At 47.6% G+C, this 19383-nt stretch overlaps 11 protein-coding genes across 11 annotated transcripts; 5 read left to right on the forward strand and 6 right to left on the reverse strand.

Annotated features, from left to right (window-relative positions):
* Nucleotides 1–60: 60 nt before the first annotated feature.
* Nucleotides 61–1560, forward strand: BT62DRAFT_1000467 (uncharacterized protein; the record flags this gene model as incomplete). The annotated part of the gene is made up of 3 exons (XM_043176645.1): nucleotides 61–224; nucleotides 293–1325; nucleotides 1381–1560. 3 exons carry the CDS (start codon nucleotides 61–63, stop codon nucleotides 1558–1560), a joined length of 1377 nt encoding a protein of 458 aa, XP_043044720.1.
* Nucleotides 1561–1628: 68 nt separating this feature from the next.
* Nucleotides 1629–2842, reverse strand: BT62DRAFT_1071807 (CRAL/TRIO domain-containing protein; the record flags this gene model as incomplete). The annotated part of the gene is made up of 4 exons (XM_043178806.1): nucleotides 2560–2842; nucleotides 2388–2508; nucleotides 2175–2335; nucleotides 1629–2124 (listed from the first exon to the last, which is right to left on the reverse strand). Exons 1-4 carry the CDS (start codon nucleotides 2766–2768, stop codon nucleotides 1629–1631), a joined length of 987 nt encoding a protein of 328 aa, XP_043044721.1. The 5' UTR covers nucleotides 2769–2842.
* A 164-nt stretch (nucleotides 2843–3006) lies between these two features.
* Nucleotides 3007–5057, forward strand: BT62DRAFT_926872 (proline iminopeptidase). Its single transcript, XM_043185133.1, has 18 exons — nucleotides 3007–3141; nucleotides 3190–3224; nucleotides 3281–3295; nucleotides 3354–3415; nucleotides 3461–3501; nucleotides 3555–3660; nucleotides 3713–3742; nucleotides 3798–3832; nucleotides 3889–3912; nucleotides 3964–4017; nucleotides 4067–4192; nucleotides 4252–4320; nucleotides 4381–4429; nucleotides 4477–4526; nucleotides 4584–4635; nucleotides 4688–4714; nucleotides 4765–4848; nucleotides 4904–5057. The coding sequence occupies exons 1-18, from the start codon at nucleotides 3077–3079 to the stop codon at nucleotides 4928–4930; spliced, it is 951 nt and encodes a 316-aa protein (XP_043044722.1). The 5' UTR covers nucleotides 3007–3076; the 3' UTR covers nucleotides 4931–5057.
* Nucleotides 5058–5108: 51 nt separating this feature from the next.
* Nucleotides 5109–6208, forward strand: BT62DRAFT_926873 (DUF427-domain-containing protein). Its single transcript, XM_043185134.1, has 4 exons — nucleotides 5109–5297; nucleotides 5349–5601; nucleotides 5655–5840; nucleotides 5899–6208. The coding sequence occupies exons 1-4, from the start codon at nucleotides 5206–5208 to the stop codon at nucleotides 6082–6084; spliced, it is 717 nt and encodes a 238-aa protein (XP_043044723.1). The 5' UTR covers nucleotides 5109–5205; the 3' UTR covers nucleotides 6085–6208.
* A 274-nt stretch (nucleotides 6209–6482) lies between these two features.
* On the forward strand, nucleotides 6483–9035 carry BT62DRAFT_883610 (alcohol oxidase; the record flags this gene model as incomplete). Its single annotated transcript, XM_043182757.1, is given in 13 exon segments — nucleotides 6483–6627; nucleotides 6678–6785; nucleotides 6800–6940; nucleotides 6993–7014; nucleotides 7120–7221; nucleotides 7277–7488; nucleotides 7542–7764; nucleotides 7821–7845; nucleotides 7899–8141; nucleotides 8195–8388; nucleotides 8451–8519; nucleotides 8573–8900; nucleotides 8958–9035. 13 exon segments carry the CDS (start codon nucleotides 6483–6485, stop codon nucleotides 9033–9035), a joined length of 1890 nt encoding a protein of 629 aa, XP_043044724.1.
* Nucleotides 9036–9118: 83 nt separating this feature from the next.
* BT62DRAFT_408070 (DNA glycosylase) lies at nucleotides 9119–10664 on the reverse strand. Its single transcript, XM_043180813.1, has 10 exons — nucleotides 10390–10664; nucleotides 10168–10329; nucleotides 10096–10114; nucleotides 9961–10040; nucleotides 9844–9911; nucleotides 9753–9782; nucleotides 9559–9693; nucleotides 9443–9509; nucleotides 9312–9394; nucleotides 9119–9258 (listed from the first exon to the last, which is right to left on the reverse strand). The coding sequence occupies exons 1-10, from the start codon at nucleotides 10496–10498 to the stop codon at nucleotides 9154–9156; spliced, it is 858 nt and encodes a 285-aa protein (XP_043044725.1). The 5' UTR covers nucleotides 10499–10664; the 3' UTR covers nucleotides 9119–9153.
* Nucleotides 10665–10831: 167 nt separating this feature from the next.
* On the reverse strand, nucleotides 10832–11263 carry BT62DRAFT_1000472 (uncharacterized protein; the record flags this gene model as incomplete). Its single annotated transcript, XM_043176646.1, has 1 exon — nucleotides 10832–11263. The coding sequence occupies one exon, from the start codon at nucleotides 11261–11263 to the stop codon at nucleotides 10832–10834; it is 432 nt and encodes a 143-aa protein (XP_043044726.1).
* A 486-nt stretch (nucleotides 11264–11749) lies between these two features.
* On the reverse strand, nucleotides 11750–12736 carry BT62DRAFT_407959 (uncharacterized protein). Its single transcript, XM_043180812.1, has 4 exons — nucleotides 12634–12736; nucleotides 12529–12582; nucleotides 11930–12468; nucleotides 11750–11868 (listed from the first exon to the last, which is right to left on the reverse strand). The coding sequence occupies exons 2-3, from the start codon at nucleotides 12544–12546 to the stop codon at nucleotides 12034–12036; spliced, it is 453 nt and encodes a 150-aa protein (XP_043044727.1). The 5' UTR covers nucleotides 12547–12582; nucleotides 12634–12736; the 3' UTR covers nucleotides 11750–11868; nucleotides 11930–12033.
* A 140-nt stretch (nucleotides 12737–12876) lies between these two features.
* On the reverse strand, nucleotides 12877–14276 carry BT62DRAFT_882976 (uncharacterized protein; the record flags this gene model as incomplete). Its single annotated transcript, XM_043182727.1, has 4 exons — nucleotides 12877–12921; nucleotides 12976–13206; nucleotides 13257–14166; nucleotides 14221–14276. The coding sequence occupies 4 exons, from the start codon at nucleotides 14274–14276 to the stop codon at nucleotides 12877–12879; spliced, it is 1242 nt and encodes a 413-aa protein (XP_043044728.1).
* Nucleotides 14277–14938: 662 nt separating this feature from the next.
* On the reverse strand, nucleotides 14939–17511 carry BT62DRAFT_1000474 (uncharacterized protein; the record flags this gene model as incomplete). Its single annotated transcript, XM_043176647.1, has 2 exons — nucleotides 14939–16833; nucleotides 16884–17511. 2 exons carry the CDS (start codon nucleotides 17509–17511, stop codon nucleotides 14939–14941), a joined length of 2523 nt encoding a protein of 840 aa, XP_043044729.1.
* A 339-nt stretch (nucleotides 17512–17850) lies between these two features.
* Nucleotides 17851–19351, forward strand: BT62DRAFT_926882 (transcription factor iws1). Its single transcript, XM_043185135.1, has 5 exons — nucleotides 17851–17884; nucleotides 17934–18003; nucleotides 18063–18296; nucleotides 18347–18584; nucleotides 18635–19351. Exons 1-5 carry the CDS (start codon nucleotides 17876–17878, stop codon nucleotides 19212–19214), a joined length of 1131 nt encoding a protein of 376 aa, XP_043044730.1. The 5' UTR covers nucleotides 17851–17875; the 3' UTR covers nucleotides 19215–19351.
* The last annotated feature ends 32 nt before the right edge of the window (nucleotides 19352–19383 follow it).

A 19383-nucleotide genomic window follows, 5' to 3' on the forward strand; every position in this document is an offset into this window, starting at 1 on the left:
ATGGCTGAATTTGATCAGACCTGCACAGCCATTGGACCCTCCTTGAATATACATACTATCATGGTCGAGCTGCCTCCAGAGCTATGGCTCTACCTCGCAGAATTCATCCCAGACAGTGAACTTAGAAATCTCCTTGATGTCAGCCGTATCTTCTACGAGATCGCGCTGAATGTCAGATATAAGGAGATCGCAATAGAAGGCATCGACTCGCGTACAGTTGCGCTGTTGAAAAGACTGAGGCAAGTGCATTTATTGTACATTTCTTATATAAATAATGTTTGTATCTTTATAGGGATCCAGAGGTTGCGAAAAGGGTCTTGCACCTGAGCATCGTCTCTCACGGCACTCGCAGGCAGTTGATCCACGATGTCCAAAAATTTCGGTTCGCAGACTTTGGCCGCCGTAAGAACCTCTCAGTAGAACGCGCTACCCAACTCCTCATAGACGTTCTCACCGGCTTCACAAACCTAAATGAATTTTCTATCGATTTTTGGGGGCTTCCATCCAGCTATAAATTGGTACCATTCCTCAACGCCGCTTGGTCGACGTTTGGTAAACAGATCCGTACCCTTTTCCTCTCGGGACATTTGGATGCGCTTCGTATTATCGTCGAGACCAGTACCCCAATGGAATCGCTCGAATCGCTGAGAATTCAGCTAACAGCTTCCATTTACCCTCTGACAGATGCCGGAAACTCGATTGAATCTGTCTTGGCTCTCAGAAAGTTCATTAATGGGTTGAGCCCTCGATTGAAGACTCTCCGTCTGTGGTCATGGGCATCTACAGACGTATCGATGTTATTTGTTGGTTTGGACCACTTTCCACTGTTGCACCGCTTCCACATCCGCACCGCCTTCAATAAAGCGTTCCCGTCAGATCCATCCGGTTTATCCCGTTTCGTTCAAAGCCACGCAAGCACACTCTATGATCTACAATTGTGGCTGCACCCTGCTGGATCTTCCGTAGACCCCTCGATGGACCAGCCACTAAGTGAATGGTTGTTGGCTACCGTGGACCCAATTCCGGAGTTTCCAGTATTGAAAGACCTACAATTCTACCCCACTCATCTCCGTGGTGGTTTCGACGCCTTTCTTCTCACGATACAGCGTTCAACGAATACCCTTATCAACCTCATTTCGCGAGATCATTATCTTTCATCTCAGGAAACCATTCGGCTTATAGATGCCTTGGCATATAATGGTCCCAACAAAACCCTGATATCATTGCGTCTTAATATGATCGTTTTCACGGGGGACGTTATTGATGCAATGGCCGAAAAGCTACCTGGCTTGGTGTCACTCAGGTTGTACATCGGGGATAACCAAGTGAGCCCATTTGAGCATCGTGTATCATGCAACGTACTGACATGTGTGGTTGTAGGAATCGTTTGAGGACATCATGAATAATCGCTCCTTGACCAGTTGGGGGTTGTATGATGTCGGAATTTGGTGTGGGGGTTCGGTATTTGATGGTGAATCGATGCGACTACTTGCTCGTTGTATTCCATCGGTCCGAAGCTTCTGGGGCAATGGACACATGAAGACAGACAACACCCCTTGAATTTTTATTCACCTAATATGTGTCTAATCTAATATATTACCTCCAGACCAAGGCCCTATGTACGGCTACTAGGCAACTTCAACCATCACCTTATTATCCACGACAGCGACGATATCTTGCGTGGCTGGTGTCTTCTCGTTAACTAGATCTGTATCCGCCTTGTAATCGACCTCCTTTATACCCACTGTCCCACCCAACTGTCGCCACTTTTCTAGGAGCTTCTTCTTCCTTTCCTTGCACATCGCATCTATCGCGGGCCAATACTTCTCATGCTCGTAGACAAATTCGCAGTCGCCTCCCCAATGCTCTTTCATAACATTGTCTGCGGCGACGATGCCATCTTTAACAACATCGGGATTGAACTTCATCTTTTCTCTCGTGATGGGATCAATGAAGGGAGAAACGAGTTTGAAGAAGGCATTGAGTAAGAAAGGAACATTGATAATGAGTGCCACACCGAGACGTTCTGGATAGTGATTCTGGAGGACATTCAAGAACTGTCTTGCTGTGCCCAAAGAAGGACTCTTGGCTTTGTCTGCAAAGTTGATAAAGAGGGCAACGGTTCTACAAAAAAAGAGTAAGAAGAGTAAAGGAAAGTCGTGATTGACGCGCACTCTACACCAGATGGCATCATGTCTATACAGCTTTCAAGAATCCAGACAACGAATTCAATTTGGCGTGGAGACTCTTCGGTATTTTGCCGACTGGGAAACATATAGTAGCCAGGTTTCCCATCGACTGTGAAGCCGAAGATGACTTGTTTTCCCGTTGAAGCCTAGGCATCGCATCAGTCCCAAATAGTGGGGTACAGGAACAGAGATCCTCACTTCTGGTTCAACATGTTCCGATGTCAAAGTAGTATAGAGACCATAGCTGCGTCTCCATTTCAGGGTGTCTTCTATTCGATGGATTGCAACTTCAGTCTTCCATTTGGACGCGCGAAGGTACCTTTAAGAGAATGAGCTGAGATAACGATGAAAGAGAAAAGAAAACCCGCACCTCAAAATGCATTCGTGCGACAGCCAGAACTTCTCTTCCTCCATGAGTTCAGCGTTTTCTTCAAGACCCGGAATGTTGTAGTCAGGCTTGGCAAAATAGCCGTATACTGTTTGATACATAGTAGACTGCTTTTCTGTCAAGGAAGCGACATGCGGGGGAACTGAGGGCTTGGAAGGCGGAGGGATAGGGAAATGGATAGGTTTCGACATGGCGGAAGATAGTCAAAGGCAAGCCTCAAGGTACGCGACCTAAGCACCCTCGAGTTGTCAGCGTTCATATCAAGGGCGACCATGCCTAAAAAGGAGATCACCTTCAAAATATCAGGAGAAGGAGATCAGTATCAGGAATGAATTAATACTTAAAATAAATTCCCAGAAAAGTGTAATTTATGGTACGATTTCGGTAAGAGCACTTTTCGGTGTAAAGCCCCTACATGACCAGTTCGATCCGTCATCCGATCATCCCACGAGGTCGACCATTACCCCACATCGGACGCACGAGCCAACTGCATACATCCATGTATCCCGACATCGAGCCGTATGAGACTGGGAGACTCAATGTATCTGACGTCCACGAATTGTAGTGAGTCCATACGGTGCCCTCACTGCTTTTTGCTTTGAACTAGCACAGCTACGAGCTCAGCGGGAATAAAGATGGCGCCCCGGGTGCGTCTATCGTCCTTTCGAAAAGCCCTCATTCCTCTCATTTGCTGTTATTGCAGTCATCTTCCTTCATGGTTCGTATATCACGGTGCCACAGCAAAGATAGTAGCACGGAATTGACCAGTTAAGCAGGCGGGCCAGGAGGAGGGTGCGATGAGAAGGATCGGTCATTCTTTAACCCTAAGAAGTACAAGGTGAGGGCAGTCTTGTCACTTTCCAGCACCTCACTGACTGTCTAGATCATTTTCCTGGACCAACGAGGTTCAGGCAAATCGACACCGTCAGCATCCCGCTAACGGTTCATTATATTTTGATCCTGATCCGTCGTCGCAGGAGCGCCTATCTTGAGGACAACACGACATGGGATCTTGTCAAAGACATAGAGAAACTGAGGGAACGCCTTGGAATTCCTATCTGGCATGTCTTCGGAGGCTCGTGGGTACGTCGTCTCGCCTTGCTGCGTTATCACTATTCCCACCTTCCTTGATCAGGGATCAACACTTTCCTTAGCTTATGCTCAGGTGAACAGGACGTTCCTTATATTCTTACATTTGGCTGATTTCGTGAACATCTTAGTCCCATCCTGACAAAGTCAAGAGTCTCGTTTTACGGTCTGCTTGAACCATCGTTACAAAGTCCATGATCATTGATGCCCGATCTCTTATAGCGGCATATTCACGCTAAGAAAGAGGTTCTGTCAACTGCAATATCATTACTGGTCTACTGATTCATTGCCACTCAGAGAGCTCAACTTTTTCTATCAGGAAGGCGCGTCGCACTTGTTCCCGGAAGCCTGGTGCGCAACCATACAGTGTCTGTGAACAACAATATAATATTGTCATTAGGGATGACTATATCGCACCCATCCCCGAAGCTGAAAGGCACGACATGATACTTGCTTACCACGCGCAGCTCAACTCTGTTGATGATACAACAAGAATCAAGGCTGCTCGAGCCTGGTCTAAGTGGGAGTACGTAACTTTCTTGTTGACTGTTCCGAGTTCTGCTATCAAGTCCTGATCTATTCTAGAATGGCCACCTCTAAATTATACGTCGATCCCTCATATATAGCTCGCGCCGACAACGATGACTTTGCTAAGTACGATCCCCCCCCCCCCGGGTCTTTATCTACTTTTTCTTTGGGCAAATTCTAAGCCAGTGTTTTCAGTGCATTCGCCAGGATCGAGAACCATTACTTTGTGAATGATGTAAGTTCCCGAACCACTGTCGTCGACATCGTTCTCACTTGCACTAGGGATTCATGAGAGACGGACAATTGTTGGAGCAGCAAGAAATCGATAAGATGTGACTTTATTCGCAGCTTTGATGCCTGGAATCTGCCAACTTATATTCATTCATTAGCCGCCACATACCGACTGTTGTCATCCAAGGAAGATATGACGTCGTTTGTCCGGTAGGCATACCATGGTTTGAATCGCACCATCGTATCTGATGGAATTTTGAAGGCGACGACTGCTTACGCCTTGAAGAAGGTAGGCTTCTCACGTCACAATATTCTGCGTCATCTAACACTGTATTCTAGGTTTGGCCTGAAATAGAACTTCACATTGTACCGGACGCAGGACATTCCTCGCGGGAGCCTGGTATTGCAAAGTTGCTGGTTGAGGTTAGCTGACTGCTTCATACGCCTTATCACGATACTCAAATGCTTCTTTTTATAGGCCACAGACAAGTTTGCAGATTTATGAAAGGATCATGAGATAAATGTCACGATTAACGATTTGCAGTAGTTGATACCTATTAGCGTGGATGTTGACGTATGTCGAGAACGGTGTTGGCATCTGTAATCATCTATAGAAGCGGATGAGAACACATACATATTGAATATCTGAGTCAAGAACTGAATTCAGCCGCTCGACCGCTTATCTAGCATCTTGCAGATGACCACATCGCTTATTAACCGTCTGACTCCTTTGCGTACAAAAGAGTTTCGCAGGATAGACATGGGTCTTTACAACACATCATGTCCGCTGTTCGCATCGAACGCTCCTTGAAACGAATTCGCGTCTTGTTTGGAGGCGTCGTCATTGTCGATACAAAGAGTGCGAAACTGATGTACGTACCAGTCTCATGCAGTTCGGCTCGACTGTTAACGTTCTTGACCAGTTGGGACTCGCCGTTCTACCCATTATACTACTTCAATGTCTCCGAGCTGCCTGAAAAGCACCTTCAAGGGAAGCAAGCAACCTCCGACGGCTCGCAGTACGATGTGGTCGTAGGCGCACGGAAAGCACCAGTTGCATTGCAAGTATTCAGTTCTGGTGATCGCGCAGGTTTCTTTAAGCTCAACTTTGGAGCCATGGATGCTTGGTTTGAAGAAGAAGAGCAGATATTTGTGCACCCCAAGGATCCCTACAAGGTGTGTATATGAACGATCCGTTGCAGTAAAGATACCAATGGCAAGATCTATAGCGCGTTGACGTCCTTCAGTCTTCGCGTCACATCCGTATCGAAATCGATGGCGTCCAAGTCGCTAATACTACCAAGCCCCGCCTCTTGTTCGAGACGTCTCTTCCTGTCCGTACCTATATTCCCAAGACGGACTGCAGGCTTGATTTATTGGTACCTTCCGACCTGAAGACCTCATGCCCTTACAAGGTGTGCCCTCCATCTTTTCCCTGAGTTCCAATACAAGTTGATGCGTATTTCACAATAGGGAGAAGCGAGCTACTACCACGTTCAGCTTTCACCTGACAATCGAAAGGACAACGTCGTATGGTGGTATCGCAACGCAAACTTGGAATGTGCTTCTATCACCGGTTTTGTTGCGTTTTACGACGAGAAGGTTGATGTCTGGGTCGATGGCGAGAAACAGACACGGCCATCGACTCACTGGTCATAGTAACTCGGATTCAATTTACAACTATGTTGGAAGAGGTCGAGAATTTCCGTGTAATATTAAAATCATACTGCTTTGGGTCTCTGCGGTCCGCCCTCGGATCGATTCCGAGCAACGTTTCATTTCACACTCGTCGAAGCATAAAGGCAGGTCATCGACAGTCTAAAGTTTTGATTCAACACCCTTGTCATGAGTTGCCTTAAACGAGTTTGGCTAGTATTTTGAGGTCCAGATTCTGCCGGTGATTCTGATGTGGTTACTATTAGTATGTGAATTTAACGTAAGTCAACCCACGGAACAGTTGTTATTATCAGTCTGATGTACGCACCCCTCATGACCTCCGGGGAAAACGAAAGGCATATAAAGCCGACTACACGACGACGTGGCTTTACCCACTTTTGATGTCTTTCTTCTCGCAAATCAAGCTCTTCGGCCATAGTAGCCTGATCAGCAATCTGTCAGCAGTTGGCCGAACGGTTGGCGAAGAGAGCAGCAACGAAAATAATGGTACGGATGACGAGTACGATGTAATCATTGTTGGAGGAGGTGAGCATAGGTCGACGGGCCCTGTAGCACCACAATGATTACTTTTCTAGGTACTGCTGGTTGTGTACTGGCCTCTCGGTTAAGTGAGGAAAGCTCTATTCGTGTTCTTCTTCTGGAGGCTGGAGGAAGGCATGTTCTTGTTCTATCTGCCGTTTTGGGTATTGCATTCAAGTTTTCTATATCAGCGGCAGGGGCCTCGTTTACTCCGTCATTCCGTCCGCATATTCACTTCTTTTTACAACCAAACACGCGTACCAACTGTACACCGAACCTCAGGAATTTGCCCAGAACAAAAAGAAGTATTGGCCCAGAGGTTTGTCAAAGCGCTAACATATATCACTGTGTATTCCATTGACCTCACATAGGTAAAATGCTGGGAGGATGTCAGTTTGTTTACCTTTCGGCATTGCTTAGTGAAGCTGATACGAAGGATCGTATCTCCAGGTTCGGCCATCAACGCGGAAATGTATGTGCACCAGGAGATTGAGCGAGTTTACTGACGATATATAGAGCTCACTATGGTGTACCTGGTGACTATGACAAATGGGCAACCATCACTGGAGATAAATCTTGGACTTGGGATAACTTTAAGCAGTAAGTAGCCTTCTGTCCTCCTATGCCTCCTTGATTCTACTACTTGTCTACGTAGGTATTTCACAAAATTTGAGGCCTACGCCAAGAGTACGAATTATACTGACATCGATATGTCTAACAAGGGCACCAAAGGGCCAGTGCGGGTTGGGTATTTCCCAACATTGACCAAGCATAGCAAAGCATTCATTGATGCATGCAAAGGTCTGGGCATACCATTCAGCGCAGATTTTAACACCGGGGAAAACCCCACCGGTGTAAATCGATTCAGTACGTGCCTGTACGTAGTCCCGTCTTAGCACAGGCTAACTCCATTGTTGCAGTGACCTACGTTGACGATAAACTCGAGCGAGTGACGTCTGAAACCGCCTATTTAACGCCCAAAGTGCTGGCTAGGCCTAACCTCACAGTAGCCATTGACGCGCAAGTCACGAAGATACTGGTACAGACGACCGGTGAAGAAAAGCAGGCATATGGCGTTGAGTTTACCAACAAACGGAATGGCCCTGTGTATCGTGCGAAATCCCGGAAGGAAGTTATCCTGTCGTTTGTACCTAAGCCATTGTTGAATGCATAACAGCCCTGACCCCGCTTATTCTCAGGGCCGGAGCAATCCACTCTCCGCAGGTGAGGATGATTTTATGCCTTCTATTTTCTTCTATGAACACATCGTCCATCAGATTCTCATGCTATCTGGTATCGGCCCGTCCGAGGAACTCAAGAAATTCGATATACCCGTTGTACATGACTTGCAGGGCGTTGGCACTCACCTCATGGACCATCCAGTGATCGACTGTAACCTGAAAGACAAGACCAACACATCGCCCAAATACCTTAGGCCTACTACGCTCCTGGATGTGTTCAAATTCATCTTTGCTGCCATACAATATTTGATCTGGAAACGAGGGCCGATAGCGACAAATGTAAGCTAATACTTCCACAAGTAAACTAGCCGATTGGGCTTATTTCTTTTCAGTTAGGAGAGGCCGCGGCTTTTGTGCGAACAGACGATACATCGGTGTTCCCTGATTTCTTGGAGCCTTTGGAAGATAGCACATCCAGTCCTAGCAGTCCAGACATGGAGATCTTCACTGTGGCCGTAGGGTACCAGAATCATGGAATGAAATTATTTACCAAGCACACGTTTTCCCTCCATTCCGTGTTGCTTCAGTGAGTTGTGTCTTATTGTTCTCGTGTGTCCTAGTAGTACTCATACTGAACGTCCGTTTCAGGCCGCTAAGCATTGGAAGCATACGATTGAAGTCATTCAGTCCGTTCGATGATCCAATCATAGATCCACGGTGAGGATATTACTTGGGCGCCAGCGACGTTCCCGTCTCACTTCTTAACTTAGATATCTCCAGTCCAAAGTGGACGCCAAGAAGTTGGTGCGCGGGTTTAAGCTCTGCCTCAAAATCTCACGGACGGAACCTCTTGCCGCACTTGTTGATCAAAATTGTGAGGATGCCCAGTTAGATCACCAACAGCATACAAAGAACGACGCTGAACTTGAAGAGGTGATACGATCTCGCGTGGAGACCTTGTATCACCCTACCAGCACCTGTCGTATGGCCCCCTTGAAGGAATGTGGTGTCGTGGACGTCTTGTTCTCTGTGTATGGTATTAAAGGTCTAAGAGTCTGTGATGCGTCGGTGTTTCCCTCTATCATATCTGGTCACACTGTACGCGGGTTTTCTTGGCTTTTGTCGTGGCTTGGGATTGACTGATTTTGCTTTCAGGCCGGAGCAACGTTCGCCGTGGCAGAGAAACTCTCGGACATCATTAAACGAGAATTGTCAGAAACGAAATCCCAATGAATATCGATCGATCCATCATGATCATTCTAATGGTAACGACCACATGTGAAATATATTGAGCGACTTGTCAACGGAGTCTAGGAAGCAGAAGCCAGTTCCAGGGTTCGTTTGTGGAAAACTATTTCGGCTCGATTGCGACCATACAACCAGATTCCAAACTCGACGTTTTGACTTGGCATAGGCATCTTTTCAGATCAGCGAAAATTTCAATCTTTTCGTTCGCCTGAAAATGGAAGGTTCGACTCGTCAAGAACGACGTAAAGAACGGCCACGCACCTGGTACTGAGTCACCCTCGCAGAAGTGCTAGGCATGGCAAAAAATAAGGTCTCGGAAACAGAGGTTACATCCTTCGTGTCTTCTGCTACGGCCTTTAGTGTTTCATTTAGGTTGAGATGACAGGATGAACCTTGTTTCGGGTAGACCAGTTTGAAGCACATTAGACCCGGCGTTAGTTTTGCGGCTCTGTTCTTCTTCTGATAGAAGATGAACATACGAAGCAAGGGAAGAAAATTGACAAGTCACCGGAAGGGCACAATATTGGACCGTACTTGCGATACTTAATCCAACGAAGCAGACAATGCGGGGCCGGTATCGAGCAATCTTGGCCAGAAATGCGGGAACGGCTGCGCGCATTTCCGCATTCGACAGCTCGCTTTGCTGTGAGATGACAGTCAGTAGACATGGATATTGAGCTTGTACAGTAACAAGGTACATACCTCGGCTGTTGGTCTGTCGACAAGGTTCGTCTGTAACGGATATTATGTAAATTTTTTTCCACTAGCTGCTGCATAGGGTATGCATTCTTACTAGTCCAATGTTGTATAGTTCGGGTAATGTGTAATCCTCGGTAGGAGGGAGCTTAGAGGATGTTAACCCTAAGAGAAGCACTCAATTTTCGTACACAAAAAGTTGAGGCTCACGAACCTCCTGCATGTAGACCAGTCCAGAAGTGGTTTGTCGGATGTCCAAAATGATGCCCAATCTCGGCCGACTTCTGGCCTGGACTGTGAAGGAGGTCCGTAAGGTTCACATCAAGTCGTTCCGGTCGTCCAAACGTACTTGATGCCGCAGAAGACAACTCGAGAAAGGTTAGATGATGGTATGAAAGAGGCTGAAAAAAGATCTACACACTATCAAGATGTAGCTGAAGATGGTCTGGGAGGAGATTTAGGTGTGCGTAAGTCTCTGGGGGTGCAACACCCCGTTTCAGCTTCTTTTTTGGCGGCGAAGTGGACAATCTGTTGCGGACATGATCTTTCTCGTCGAGACTTTGATCAAAGTGCAGGAATGGTTCTTCCTTGGACGTGGGGTCAGTATAAGACCGCCGTGGGACAGGTCTACGAGACGACCGACGAAGGACGGGAACCGGACTCGGGGACTCGATTTTGCAGGAAAATTGAGCTATAGAATCACGAAATTCGACAACAGCCTGCTGTGAGCATCCTGACACTTTGTCGTCCATGCTGTGGCCGTGCGTCACCGCCACCGTCGCTTCCACTTGGACTGCAGGGTTGTCACAACAGAAAAAATCTGTAGCCAACGACCTCGCCGGGCCCGTACTCCTTCTATCAATTGGAACATACTATATTATTCGACAGTCGGCCCGAATCTGACGCCAAAGTCGATATATCTATGTTCACCGATAAATTGCAACCAAGGTACCCGTACATTTGCTTCCGCGGGGCCTTGGTGAGTAAATAATATATGATGTCCTATAGACGACGATTAAGTATTAGATAGCGTGCAGGTATAAAATGTTATGAAAAGTATAGACTGGTCCTGATCCTGCGACGACCTACGACTGATCCTCCCTCCGTACAGTGTGAAGCTTCTGCTGTAGATCTTGCAAAGAAAGATCATCAACGGCATATCCGGCCTTTCTCAACTGTGCGAGGGCCGCGACAACCCAATGTTGACAGTGCCATTGCAAGTTCCCTCTGACAACTTGGGTCCTCGTCAGGATGGCATGCAAAGTCCTGTCCCCGCTCCCATGCTCCCATCCCCTGGGTATCTTGCCGACTCTGACTCGTCCTAGGTATGTATTTGAATGCAGCAAACTGATCTCCTCTGCGTCTTTCACTTTGTACGTATAAGCAGAACCGCTGATCTGGTAGGCGATTCCAGTCAGCTGCTGAGGCTTCGTCATGACCACAATTGCCCAGTGCTTAGCACCAGGAAGACTGGGATGACCGTAGTGCGCCACATAAAGATCGTCGTAATCAGCCATGCTAGAAAACGCCTATAAAACATGAGAATATAATCTTCGAATATCAAGGCAAAAAAACAATATACCAGATGAGGATTGCAGAAAACTGGAAAAGTCACGGAATATTCGATTTATCACCTGAGGAAAAATGCATCAACGTCAAGCCTGAAATTTGCTCTGTACAGCTCCACCAAAAAGACCCACAGATACCGATATTTCCGCCGGTAAACGATGTAGACGAGGGGTGATGTTTGAGTTTGACCTGAGCTGTTTCCCGAGGTTCCTTATATATATTTCAGATACACCTGTAGTCTGTGACGTTGTACCAGGCGATGCTTGACAATATCGATGGTAAAGAGACTGGCTCGGAACAACGGGCTAGCATGGAATTACAAGGGTCTCTCGTTTATTGCTTCGGTTTTCTAAAAAAAAACAAGGCCGAACTGGACCTTGAATAAGGTACAGTGTTGACAGTTGAAAAAAAAAAAAAAATCCAGTGCTCACGTCTCCACTGATGGAATGATGGTAGGGGCAGAGAACAAAGCGATCTAGTATTGCATTAAATTATACGATGTGGTACCTCTTTTATAAGACTCCGGATCTTTGCGGGACCTTGAAGCATGAAACTGCGCCAAGCCATGAATCAACGACCATCGGTTACAGAGAAGAACAAGACATTGCAATTACCACCATCACATTGAAACTCTGCGAGATACGCACTTTATTCCCTCGAAAGCATAAGTAGCCAGCTTTGTAAAACAAATCAAAGATGGGCTTATTTTATTCAGCAGTCAATCTCGGCTTTCTCTTCCGACCGAACTAAGCCTCCGCTGCAAACTTTCCAAACAATCATCATCAATCGAATGATGAGCATCCTTCAGCCGCTTGAGACCTTCCGCAACCCAGTTCTGACAATTCCAATGCACATTTCCCAACACGACGGGCGTCCTCGTCAGTATGAAACCGAGTGACCCCCCCCCGTTATCGCCATATACCAGTGTTCTCGCGACTTTCCCCACCTTGACACGGCCCATGTATGTCGGCGTGTCGAACAAGTCTATACCTTCAGGGGGCTTGACTTCATACGTCTCCGTACCGCCGCTGATCTGATACGCGATTCCGGTCAGCTTGTTTGGATCCGTCATGACCACGATGGACCAATGTTTGGCCCCGCGGAGAAGAGGATGGCCGAACTGCGCCACGTAGATGTCATATTCGTTGGATAACTTTAACGAAGCCTTGAGCCAATGAGTCATCCGAGCGAAAATCGGATAGTAAAAGCTCACCATAGCGATATCAGTCATACGCAGCGGTAGCAGACTGCTGTGCTTTGTACCCAGCTGTGCGATCTTTCAGCTGGCGTCGCTTAGCAGCACAGGAACTCACATTACCTTGGGGTGGAGTGGGTGCAAAGTCGCTGAATGAAAACAAGGAGTCTAAGGAGGCGGCCCTACCCCTTTTTACAATAAACAATAGCAAGGGCTGTGATCACGTTTAAGATCCATCAGATAAGTAACGGTGCTCATTGAGCCGTATCCAGTAGAGCGTAAAAGATGGTTGGCATAATCAGAAAATTACCATACATGCAACAATAGCAGAGAAGTCCATACGAAGATAGAGAACCTTTGAGAAATTTACTCGTCATCGTCATCGTCATCATCGTCGGCTTCCTCGAGCCACTGTATGACAAATTAAGATTAGAGTTTCAATATACACAAGGTCGAATATCTCACCTTCAAGAAAGGTTCGCTCGCCTTCCTGACGGTCTTGCTGGTCTCTTTATTGACATACTTTTTACTCACGTGTGTACCCCATTGGGTGACAACCTCCTCATCAAGAACGTCAGCTTGATAAAGCGCCATTAAGATCTTTGGGACAGCGGGTAGAAGGTTCGGGTAGGTAAGGCCAACGAGACGCTCAATGCCGCCCAACAAGGATTTTTGATGTTTCTCGGAGGTGATCATCTGCGTACTGTATGAGCATGTGAAATGGATAAGCTGAAAAAAGCAATTACCTTGACAAACAACGGCGTGTATTTCTTGACCTCGGAGAGGACATCGGTGGTGAACAGTGCCTGAACAAGCACAACAATGGTCTTATGCTTCTTCTCGATACCAAATTCTTCAGCCTTCCTATAAATCGAGACCGAAAAGGCCTTTGGATCATCCGTATCCCTGTTCTCTTCAATCCATTTCCCGAGCAAAGCGTAAGGGCTGTTTGCGTCATCGTCACTACCTTCGTCGTCCCCTCCAAGGGCTACTCCCGCCATACCTCCCTCGAGCGCTTTGATACGCTGCTTCACAGCTTCGGGAGAGGTATCAGCAGACCAATCCTCTTTGGATAGCGCGGTATCGGCATTCAGCACTTTGGCTTCTGCTTTAATCTTCTTTGTCAACTCGTCATCACTTTCGGCGCCATCGGGAGCGGCTTCGACATCGCCATTCTCCGGCGTGACATCACCACCTCCTCCTCCCACGCCTCCTGCGGCATCACCATTATTGGTCCTCTTTTTACCCTTCTTGACCTTGACCGGAGGGTTCTTGAGGATAAAGGTGGTCAGCTTGTGACGCATGTCGACACCAGTACGTTCTCCGCAAGCCTTGCAGTCTCGGATGATATCCTCGGACCGGCCTGCCTTGAGAATGACGAGTTCCGTCTCGGGATTCTTGCACGATTTGCATAAGACGAACTTTTCAATGAAGACGTCCAAGAGCTCGCGGAGACGGTTGGCATCATGAGCGCCGTTGACGATGTACCGGTCATTCTTTTCATCAAAGGAGGTCTGGGCACCTAGTTCACAACCAAAGAACTTAGTGGTATAGGTAGGAGGACGACTGAGAGCGCGTGCGACGTCAGCCATATTGGGGACGACCGTCTTAATACCGTTGCCTTTACCCTCGATCTTTGTGTTGAGAAGGGGCATGCTAAGACTTTAGGATGAGCCTGTTGGGCTCCTAGCAAGGAAGTAAAGCACAGACCGGTAGCGATAGAATTTGTCGTCGACGTCACGTCGAATATTTACTACATTGGCCATATTGGACAAGGATGTTTAGCGCTATAAGCCACGGCCAGGTAAAGAATTCTAGCTATGACATTCAATGAATATACTCACGGAAGCGAGAAACGAATTCTTAAACAGATTTTTTTGTCTGGAAGGACTAATTGGAGGACGAAGCATGAATCCTCTGCCAGGACAGAAGATGGAATATTGGAGATGGGGGGAGTGGGTTGACGAAATGGTGAAGGCGGCACGGGGATACTAGATACAAAAGATGCCAGAATCGATATGTTGGTTTCACAAGGAAGTGGTGGTTGGTGAGCAAGAGCAGTGCGCAACGTTGCAGGTGATGCGGAAAAATTCCGTCGGAACTTGAAATTGTGCCGGCCGAGATGCTTTGGGCTTGTGTCATATGAACTGTCTCATCACGACTCGAAATCACAATTATGCGATACAAGTACGGAGATATTTAACTTAACGTATTACTATCACGAAAGTACATATATACAATGTCACATAGCATGTATAGTACATTATACACGAATGAAATGAGTTAGTAATGTAAGTATAAACGCATGTAATGACAATTGTCCGGGATGCGGAATTTTTGAAACGAAATATAACGACGTTAGAGTGTTTTAAGTCCCATGCACAAAGGTAAAGTAGATCATTCAAAGACCATCTAAAGGTAGATATGATCACACACGGGGCGGAAAAGCTGTTTGTGTAGAAGAAGACGAGAAGGAATCCGAGTTTGATGGGTACAATTGTACCGAGGAAGATTGGAGCATTCTTAAGCGTAATTCATAAATCAGCACAGATATACATAAGAAATCGTCGCACCTGAGCCAAATCCTTCCGCCGCCACTCTTCTCCCGGAGGAACTCAAACTCCCTATCCGTTGTACCTTCACCTTTAAGGCAGTCCAACAGCGCTTGGCGACCTTCTTTGGTTCCTTCTCCTTCAATGATCCATTCACCTTTCCAGCCGATTCCCATAGTAACGCCGAAGCCACTTCCGGTGCCGTTCTTCCCGGCGGCATCGAGATGATAACCGCCCCTCCAGACTCTCGCGATCCAAATCCACTTCTTTGCAACTGCAACACCGCCCCTGGAATGAGGGCTCAGGACTTCGGTTTGAGCATGAACAAGAAGCAGTTGGGGTGCTTCTTCAAAGCCGGAAGATGGGAGTTGTCGAAGGACCATCCTGATATTACCAGAAAGTAAAAGCGATCGCTGAGGATGCAGCGCAAGAGGAGTAGCAGGTAAGAGGTGATCATAATAAAAAGGCGACGGCAAAGATATCGGGTCATCAATAGGTAACAAATCTTCAGGAAGACAAAAGGGAACGAGGCAGTCTCCGTTGAACACTAACCATGTACGAGTCTCCTTGAACTTATCAGACCGACTGCGTCTTCTGGAGAACTCCCGGCCAGACAAGATTTCTTCTACAGGACTATCTTCGTCTCCTGGTGCATTTTCTGCGAAAGGAACATACCCCAGATTACAAACAACATCTCCTGTGCTCATATGTTCCCATAGACCGGCTTCAAAAAGCTGATCTTCGCATTTCTGGATGCTGGAACCACCATCGGTTACGGTGAGGAAATAATCCTTGTCCAAGAACTCTGGACCGTCCGACAACTCAGCACACGGAACATAAACACGTAAAATGGGAGCACGGACGCGCGACGTGGCAAGCAGGAGATCGTGGGGGAACGAGGAAGATGGCACCGTGACAGGCGTTAAAGGTGGTGATGGGGAGCTGTGCCTTTCGCTCTGGGATAACGGAAACCCTCCATACCCTGACGCTGATCCGGAGGTGCTGCTGAAAGAATGACTGCTTCCATTAAATTTTGACGAATCGAACCTCCGATGTGGCCGATTAAATCCCAAGTCATCGTCTGATACCCATCCCTCTGAAACCGGGAAGTTATTCGCGGTCGAAGCACGTTTTGCGCTGTGGGCAAAAGAGGCGTTAAGTAATGACTGTCTCCAGCCCGTCGAATAATATTTAAGGTCTCTGGGATCGGCGGGTGGCGGAGGTGGATTAGTCGAACTCCTGCCAAATATGGAACGCCGATTCTTCCTTTTCATTGAGTGCAATGATGCAAAAGGATCGGGTCTGATGGTGCCTTCCAGTCCCGTACTTTTCGGAGTTTGACGGGACCGTATGTCAGACTCAGTGCCCGTCAGACTGCGTGTATGTCTGTGGCGATCTCGCAGTACAGCGCCAGCGGAAACCGAATGATACTTCGGATCTGGACATGATAGAGGCGCAGGGAACACAAGCTCCCGTACAGGTCCTGCCCCGCTTCCATCCAGCAAAGAAACTCGCTGTAGAAGCAAAGGCCCCTGTGGCTGGGTATCATCTTCAGGGAAGATCGGATCGAATTCTGGTGCCCGTTCTAAAGGCGGGGGTAATGAGGAGTTGTGTGCGAGTGACTGGAGCAGAAGCACGAAGCGGGAATGGGTGTGGGTTAACTTTGCCAGTTTCCGATTCTGTAAAATTTCGGCATCTGAAAGGTGGTGAGAAGACAGAGTCGAGAGTGCAGTGGTGGGATATATATGGAGGGCAGTACGTTGCGAGATTACTACGAGATATAAGTCAAGAGTGTAAACCGTAATGGAAAAGGCAACTTACAGAGTAGGTCGAGATCATGCAATGTCACGGGAACCTCTCTCATACCTTCCCGCGATGGGGATCGTAGTTTTAGACAAGCACCATAGCCCTCGACATATCTCGACAAGACAAGATCCCGCAAGTCGTTTTCCTTCCAAACGTTCCTCACGGAACGGCACGTTTGAGAAAGGGAGAGAAAGTCGGCCCAGGGAAGAAACGACAAGAGTCTAGGCAATATGCTTAGATGGTTAACAATACTAGCAACGGAAGTCTTCCGTTGGGGCATATTCACAGAGACAACGTGAGAGCGGCGTGATACTGGGGGTTTGAGCGCACTCTTCTTTGGAGGACTCGGAGGGCGGGTGGTGGATATCGTCATGGCAGTAGGAGCTGCGCTCGACCCGGTAACGCTGTTGGTCCTGGGTAACGACGGTAGTGGCCGATTGGGCCTGAAACTTGTCGAGACGCCGGTGACGGTCGAAGTACGTTCAAGGCGACTCGTCGGACGTTCCGAAACAGATACAGATGATGGAGTGCCCGGAAACGAACCCACATGTCTGAGCAGATGTTGTGGATACCTAGAGGCAGACTCTGGCGCCGCGAGATGCGAGATAGGGCGTATGGGAGTCGGACCATAAGCGAGAGCCATCGTATACGGCGGCACGAAGGAAGTCAAAAGAGGACTCTTTTTTTAATTGCACTGTATGGTGGCTGAGCAGGGCAATGAGAAGGAAGAGAGAGGGAATATAATATAGGGGGGGGGGAGAGCGAGAGTGGGAATAGAAAGTGTAAGGGGGAGCAGCAGAAGGTGGACTGAACGAAGCGCTAAGTAAGGAGCATCATCGTAGTTTTTGGTTGAGTACTTGACTGTTTCATCGTTAACCATCCTTGAAAACAAATGCGGGAATGCTATTCCAAATCAGGCACACTCCAAAATTAGCAGCACACGTTAATCACGTAAGCTTCTCAGTGGCGTGGTAAGTTGTACACAATCTTGTCCTTTCTCTTCCAGCATGGCCGCAGTAAGTGTCCGTAATATCTTTCCATCTTACCCCGCTAACTCTTTTTCAGACAAAAGAAAAGCTCGCGCGTGATATCTTTGGTGGTTCTGACTCGGAGCTTTCTTCCGATGAAGAGGAAGGTTAGCTGTTGGCACAACATCTCAACGTATAATAATCCTGATTTCTCTTGCTCCTCCAGAGGTAGTCCATAAACAGTTGCAAGGAAAACATCGCAGGGATGATTATGAATCCTCTGGTCCCGACTCTGAAGATGACTATGGCCATCAGGAAAAGCCCAAGAAACGGAAGATCATCAAGAAAAAGAAATCCAGCGACGGTCAGGAAGAGGTTGGCTCAAAGAGGAAGCGGGGAACGAAGAAGAAGGAACCTACATACACGGAGGAAGACTTGAATGACCTCCCGCCAGAGCAAGGTGCGTCGTTGCTATACCGTATCTGACACGTGGTTATAATTTCCGTACAGCAAGCAAGATCAGACTCGACATGCAATTTGATGCTATACTCAAGCCGAAAAAATCATCCCGCCCCAAAAAGCGAAAGAACAATGACGAGGTTCTCGATAGTTTTGCTGATGACGAAGTAGCCCGGTTGCGAGAATCAATGAATAATGCCGCTGACGAAGATATACGCTCCAATCATGACAAAATACCGGCTACGGCGAAGCTACGGCTGCTTCCTGAGGCCATGGACACTCTGCGAAAGTGGGCAACGCGATCATCATATGTGAGACCATCACTTAACATCTGTGCAGAGCTTCCCTTGCCCAGTCTATGATCGACAACAATCTTCTAGAAGGTGTAAAACGCTGGCTAGAACCTCTCCCAGACCGCTCTCTTCCCGCGCTAAACATTCAACGCGAGTTCTTCTCCATCCTCAAGAAAATGGAATTTATCGATTCGGCCGTGCTCAAAGAGTCTGGACTTGGCAGAATCGTCGTGTTCTACACGAAATGCAAGCGTGTAACTCCAGATATAGCGCGCATCGCTAGCGAACTCGTCTCAACGTGGTCGCGGCCAATCATTAAGAGATCTGCGTCTTACAGGGACAGAGTCGTTCCTGTTGCCCGAGATGACGGAGACGCGAACGGGGCCAGGTTTGGCGGAGAGAAACTGGGTGCTATCTTGGCCCGCGCTAAAGAGTCAGAGAAAGGCCGAATACGCAAAAATGCTGTCATGGTACCTCAGAGTGAATTGGGCAATTATACCGTGGCACCCAGGGCCAACGCCGCCCTCATGCGGGCAAATACCAGCGTGGATGTGGATGTGGAGAGAAGGCGGAAGAACGCGGAGCGTTTGAGGGCCTTGACCAGGAAGGTTGCTATGAGAGGCTGACCGTACGGTGCACTATCTCTTTTTTCGTGAATATCTGTAATTCCCAGTCCATTTTCTGTATATGTCCCATCGGTTTGAATTTTCTTCGTCACTATGTCGCTATCCCGTGCGCAATCCATATATGTCTTGAAAGGGTCCTGCGTACAATACAAAATCATTTACTTGTACT

This window comes from Guyanagaster necrorhizus, assembly GCF_019112545.1.
Source record: "Guyanagaster necrorhizus MCA 3950 unplaced genomic scaffold BT62scaffold_3, whole genome shotgun sequence".
NCBI lineage: Eukaryota > Fungi > Basidiomycota > Agaricomycetes > Agaricales > Physalacriaceae > Guyanagaster > Guyanagaster necrorhizus.